This window comes from Clupea harengus, chromosome 16 (assembly GCF_900700415.2).
Source record: "Clupea harengus chromosome 16, Ch_v2.0.2, whole genome shotgun sequence".
In the NCBI taxonomy this organism is placed as follows: domain Eukaryota; kingdom Metazoa; phylum Chordata; class Actinopteri; order Clupeiformes; family Clupeidae; genus Clupea; species Clupea harengus.
Genome location: NC_045167.1, coordinates 7752465 through 7759366, shown reverse-complemented (window position 1 = coordinate 7759366; position 6902 = coordinate 7752465). Strand labels below are relative to the sequence as shown.

The 6902-nt window shown below is 48.0% G+C and overlaps 1 protein-coding gene across 2 annotated transcripts in view; it reads left to right on the top strand.

Moving 5' to 3' along the window:
* The first annotated feature begins 237 nt into the window (after nucleotides 1-237).
* The window catches only part of kcnd2 (potassium voltage-gated channel, Shal-related subfamily, member 2), a 173756-nt gene continuing 167091 nt past the window's right edge, over nucleotides 238-6902 (top strand). Inside the window, exons 1-2 of one of the 2 annotated variants that reach the window (XM_012838189.3) lie at nucleotides 238-1242; nucleotides 1543-2737. In XM_012838189.3, the coding sequence (XP_012693643.1) occupies nucleotides 1629-2737 (1109 nt within the window). In that variant the 5' untranslated portion in view covers nucleotides 238-1242; nucleotides 1543-1628. The remainder of the gene's footprint in view (nucleotides 1243-1542; nucleotides 2738-6902) is intronic. The other variant, XM_031582961.2, reaches the window with a different exon arrangement.

Here is a 6902-nt window from a genome sequence, read left to right as displayed (position 1 = left end):
AGTGCTAGCATTTGTTAATATTTCTCCGCCAAATCTAGAGAGGCCCCGAGTCTGAATGCCCCTTGATCCCTCTCGTGGTGCTGTGCCTTTGACAGACGTCGCAGCTGCTGGCCAGGCTTCCCGCTGAAAGTTGTCTCCATCTAGCGGCGCGCCAGCTGTGTGTGAGGTTGTGTGTGTGTGCGTGCGTGTGCGCGTGTGTGTGCGCGTGTGCTGAGAGCATGAATCAACAACCGATTCTGTGGCGTGGAAATGTCTCTGCCATGGCGTCATTCACAGCCCCTCAGCTCATAGTATTTGCCACTTCTGCGTAATTTACGCCTTTTGGTTCTCCCGCATAATGTTACTGTTTTTAATGAGCCTGTCATATTTTTTCATGAATGTTTGGGAGAAAAATAACTTTCTAGCAAAAGCAGTGGCGCCTTTTTTGGCAATGTGTTTCTTTCTATGCGGTTAATCCACTGAGAGGTTGTGAGCGAAAATACTGAAAGGGCACTGGGTGACATTTCTAACGTGTGAGGCACGAATGAGGTCTTCAGCACGGGGAGTTTCCTTTCATGTGCGCGAGTTAACCAATGCCCGGAGCACGTGACACGCCCCCGGTGCGTAGAGCGCGGAGAGAGGAACTTGGGCGCCACTGCAGCTGCCCGTCTCTCCAACGGAGTCGCCAACAGGGGAAGCTTACGAAACAACTTCCAACAAATCAATTGTTGCTGTCTCTTCATTTTAATCCGCTCGCTGTGATTTTTTTCCGTATAGCGTGGGAGTAGCTACATTCCATTCTTCGGCTTGGGACCAATAATATTTGGGGGAAAGGAACGGGCGCGGACCGACACACAAAAAAAGAACTGCAGGTTTTTTATTCCCTCCCCTCGCCTGGACGCAGAACACTGGCTGTACTTGTCAGGGTGGTCCCGACGCTCAGCGAAGCAGCACAGGAGAAGAGCTTGAACACGGGGTGAAATACCGATTAGTGGAAAAGCCGTGTGTTAACTGATGACTGCTGGACGAAAGGAATGTCATTGGGTGACTGCGGCGAAGTTCTGCACCTGAACACGAGCACGGAATTACCTGTTTGCTGAACTTGTTGCTGTATCGTGCCCATTCTTTGGTGGTAATAATTTCGGAGACTTTTTTGTTACTAGTACTTGGCAGGACACCGTGGTTTTGCAAACAGGATTGTAACATTTTAGAGATACCCTTTAAAGCTTTTTTTTTTCAGAGTACACCGACATTTACGCAGAGGTGAGAGCACTTTCACGCCGGAATTTAAGTTTATCTTATTCAGTAGCCTAGACAAGGCGTATGAATACTGAATATATTTTATATATATCACCTTATGATTTATATTAATGGGAAAGGTTTTACGCATGCATTCGTTACGCGGCTAATCTATTGTTTTACGATAACCGTACCCTGTGCTTTCCAGATCACTACCAGCACACAGAACATCACACTTGATTTATCTCTAAATTCTACACGCACTGGATTATATTGCTTAGTTTTGCGCTGATCTAACCAGCGACGTTTGCATTGATTCTCCAGATGCCTCTACGCGGGGCTGCACGCCTGTGATCAGCAAACCGAGCTTCGTGTCTGCTTCAGCCGGACGGGGTTGCAGATCGGTCAGAATGGCAGCGGGAGTCGCAGCTTGGCTACCCTTCGCCCGAGCAGCAGCAATAGGATGGATGCCGGTGGCGAGTGCGCCGATGCCGGCGCCACCACGGGACAAGAAGCGGACGCAGGACGGGCTCATCATCCTCAACGTCAGCGGCTCAAGGTTTCAAACTTGGCGAAACACTTTGGAGAGATATCCGGACACTTTACTTGGAAGCACAGAACGCGACTTCTTTTATCACGAGGAGACCAATGAGTACTTTTTTGACCGCGACCCAGACATCTTTCGGCACATTTTAAATTTTTACCGCACTGGTAAATTACACTACCCACGCCACGAGTGCATCTCAGCATATGATGAGGAGCTGGCATTTTTCGGGATAATACCGGAGATTATTGGGGACTGTTGTTATGAAGAGTACAAAGATCGTAGGCGAGAGAATGCAGAACGCATCCAGGACGACGAGGATAGCAACAACAACAACGACAATGTCCCACTGGATCTGTCGTTCCGCGAGTCCATGTGGCGGGCTTTCGAGAACCCACACACAAGCACAATGGCTCTTGTGTTTTACTATGTCACAGGGTTCTTCATAGCCGTTTCCGTACTGGCCAACGTGGTGGAGACGGTGCCGTGCGGGAAGACCCAGAATCGAGTGGAGGAGTCATGCGGCGACCGTTACTCCCTGGCCTTCTTTTGCCTGGACACGGCCTGCGTCATGATCTTTACTGTGGAGTATCTGCTCCGGTTGATGGTGGCGCCCAACAGGTTCAAGTTCGTGAAGAGCGTGATGAGCGTCATCGACGTGGTTGCTATCATGCCATATTATATTGGCCTTGTCATGGCCGATAACGAGGACGTGAGTGGGGCCTTCGTCACCCTCAGGGTCTTCCGTGTGTTTCGGATTTTCAAGTTCTCGCGCCACTCCGCGGGCCTGCGTATCCTGGGCTACACGCTGAAGAGCTGCGCCTCGGAGCTGGGCTTCCTCCTTTTCTCCCTCACCATGGCCATCATCATCTTCGCCACCGTCATGTTCTACGCCGAGAAGGGCTCCAGCGCCAGCAAGTTCACCAGCATCCCTGCCGCCTTCTGGTACACCATCGTCACTATGACAACGCTGGGGTAAGTGTCGATGACGTGCCGTGACGACGGCAGATCTCACGCTCATTCTTGCTTTTTCCCTGGCGTGCAAAAAGGTGCCGCTTTTCCTCAGCTCTCTTGAAATATACTGAATTCTCAAAGGGCGCACACTCACCAGGAATACACCCTGCAGCAGTGACATTTAGGAGGAAAAGGCCTCCATTTTAGTTAGGGAAAGGTGGGCAGCTTGCAGGCCAAGGACCTTTATCTGGAGCCTGCTTGAGGAGATAATATAAACTCCTCCGCCGTCCTAACACACACCTATTGGCAAGGCTGCAATCCTAGCTACTATGAATAGACCATTCACATCAAATGGGAGAAGATCAATAAGGAGATGTGAATACTTTCGCTCCTCATTCCCACAAACACATCAAACACATCAAACACACACACACACACACACACACACACACACACACACACACACACACACACACACACACACACACACACACACACAAACCATCCACCTGCTCAGTCCCTATAAACTTCTCCTTTTCAGACGGTTTTTGAACTGCCGTAGCCTATTCATTTCACACCACTATATGACAGCAAAGGCAATAATAATGTAACGGCAGCGCTAATAATGTACAACACAGGCGCCAGTTACAGCCATGTACAGCTCCTTATAGAAGTATCCATCCATTCATTAATGTTTTCCCATGGGCGCTCAGTAGAGCGGCTGTGCTGTGCGAGGCTGATTGGAGCTGTCCATGGTGCTGAAGCTGACGGCCTGTCCGCATACTGTACATCTGCCCCAGGCTGCTCTCCCGTCAGGGCCAACGCGAGTCTGACTCACGCCCCTGATCTGATCAATCTTGTGGGCTTCATGCACACACACACACACACACACACACACACAAACACGCACGCACACACACACACACACACACACACACACACACACACACACACACAAACACGCACGCACACACACACACACACACACACACACACACACACTCGCACACATATAAGCATCACACGTGCACACATGCACCCAAGCACACACGCACGCACGCACAGGCACGCACACACACGCACACGCACGCACACATACACACTCACACACCGCACACACACAAGCATCACACGTGCACACATGCACTCAAGCACACACACACACACAAACACACACAAGCGTCACACTTTGATCAGTGACCTTTTTGATATGCATAACACTCTGTGGTGTCACAGTGTCAGTCCCTATCTATCTATCTATTTTTCAATTTATTGACATATCTTCTCATCTAAGACAATCTGCCTTTCTATTAGGTATGTATTTCTAGTGTTTACATGACTGATTGCGCAACCCTCTAGAGGATTGTGTGAGAATGTGGATGTAGATTTTTCTTCCAGAGGTGAAGTTGTTTAGAAATTTATTTCAAATGAAACTGGTACATATATGGATCCATTGTTGTGAGATTGTGAGCAAAACGTGTGTGTGTATTTGTGAAAGAGTGTGAGGGAGGAGGTGGGGTATGCAGTTACAAGCTGGGATGTCATTCTGTGTAATTTGTGTTGTTGTGTGTCTTTGCTGTCAGTTTGGATGACATCAATAAGAAAATGCAATTGCTCCTAAACACTATGAGCAGAGCCAATGGATGTGCATCTCTTCCACTCCCTCCCCTTCTCTCCCCCTCCTTCTTTCTACTTTGCTCAGTCTCTTTCTCTCCCTCTATCTCTGTCTCTCACCCTTGCTCTTCTCCTCTCTCTATATATATATCTTTCTTTCTCTCTCTCACTCCCTCCATCTCTGTTCCCCCTCCCTACCCACTCTCTCATCCTTTATCTCTCACCAATCCTCCTCTCTCTCTCTCTTTACCTCTCTCTATCTCTCTCTGTCTCCCTCTCCTCCCTTCTCCCATTTTCTCTCTCTCTTTCTCTCCCTCTCTATCTCCCCCCCCCTCTCTCAGCCACTGCAGGGTGTAGGTCTGTCTCTGTGGGAGAGGCTGGTAATGAACTGTGTCTTCTAAACAGCCCGCACCGCTGTGGGGTTACAACGCTGCAACTTCTCTTATCTCTTTTCTGGACCCCCATCTGCATTTTACACACTCTTCACTTCCTCTTCTCCTTCAGCACAGCACTTTCAGCTCTCTGTTTTTTTCATCTTCTTTTCTCTCCTCTTTCTGTTGTTTTCAATTAATTCTCTTTCTCTCTTTTCTGTTCCATTCTCTCCATTTCTTTTCCCTTCACCTTTGAATTCACATTCAGTCTTTCTCTGCTCTTTCTTCTGTCTGTCATTTTCTATCTCTCCGTATCTTTTACTCTTTCTTTCGTTCGCCTGCTACAGAGCGCCACTCTGGCTGCCATAAATGACTTGCCTTGCATGCCGGGAGGGAATTTAGTCTTTGGTTTGTTCTGCCATGTCCCAGACCCCATCTGTCACGGCCCTTGACAGGGTTGATAGCGTGACACAGGTTAGCGAGTGTTCTGTAGCGGGGCCGTAGCGGCGAGGGGTGACGGTGATGACTGCGGAGCGGCTCCATCTGTAGCGGCGAGGTGCAGCGGAGTGTCTCAATGTCTCAATGTCTCGCCGCACACGTGAGAAAGAGAGGAGGTTGCCCCTGCTAGATTGGACACTCACCTGCTTGGCAAATGTGCTCATCTCTTTTTAATGCCTCATTATCCCCCGGCCTGCGTAGTGACAGTCACAGGACTTCAGAGGAGAGCGAAGAGAAGAGTGAAGCGGTTGAGGTAGCCAAGCTGTTATAAAAGTCCTTATGTATACAGCACAGAGGAGGCTTTGGTCAGGGAGAGCGAAGAGAAGAGTGAAGCGGTTGAGGTAGCCAAGCTGTTATAAAAGTCCTTATTTATTCAGCACAGAGGAGGCTTTGGTCAGGGAGAGCGAAGAGAAGAGTGAAGCGGTTGAGGTAGCCAAGCTGTTATAAAAGTCCTTATGTATTCAGCACAGAGGAGGCTTTGGTCAGGGAGAGCTTTCTAAAGGCCCATATTGGTATTTTTACAGTTGGTATCACTTTGTTTTGACAAGGTGTGTATCTGTGAGAACTGGTTTGTTTGTTTGTTTGTTTGTTTGTTTGTTTGTGAGAGGGCATTGGGAATGCTCAGGGCTGAATCCTGACTTCTTCTGCACAGAGCATGATGGGAAAAAAAGATGATGATCTCCTTTTGTGGGGTGGAATGGCTGTAACTGCTAGAACATCCTCTGATCATATCTGATCCATACTCATCCTCTGATTGATCCATACTCATCCTCTGATCATATCTGATGCATACTCATCCTCTGATCATATCTGATGCATACTCATCCTCTGATCATATCTGATCCATACTCATCCTCTGATCATATCTGATCCATACTCATCCTCTGATCATATCTGATCATATCTGATCCATACTCATCCTCTGATCCATACTCATCCTCTGATCATATCTGATGCATACTCATCCTCTGATCATATCTGATCCATACTCATCCTCTGATCATATCTGATGCATACTCATCCTCTGATCATATCTGATCCATACTCATCCTCTGATCATATCTGATCCATACTCATCCTCTGATCATATCTGATCCTTACTCATCCTCTGATCATATCTGATGCATACTCATCCTCTGATCATATCTGATCATATCTGATCCATACTCATCCTCTGATCCATACTCATCCTCTGATCATATCTGATGCATACTCATCCTCTGATCATATCTGATCCATACTCATCCTCTGATCCATACTCATCCTCTGATCATATCTGATCCATACTCATCCTCTGATCATATCTGATGCATACTCATCCTCTGATCATATCTGATCATATCTGATCCATACTCATCCTCTGATCATATCTGATCATACTCAGACAGTGGCTTTAGTCCTATGCTGGCAGGTGAGAGGAAACTGAATGGATAGGGTGGGGGTGGGGGATCCGCCGGAGTAATGCCCCTATCGAAGGGTTAACTTGTCTGCACAGGCTCTGGGCTCTGGACAGGCCTAATGGACTGACTCCTCTTGATCACAGCCAAAACGTCCTGGACTCGATTTAATCAGTGGCATTTTAATTGGCTTATTCGCTGTCAAACGGCATCCATTAAGTCAGCATCTGTCAGTGTGTTAAAGACTCACAGGGAGCGAGGAGAGTAAGGGAGGAGGAGAGAGGGAGAAAGGGAGAGAGAGAGAGA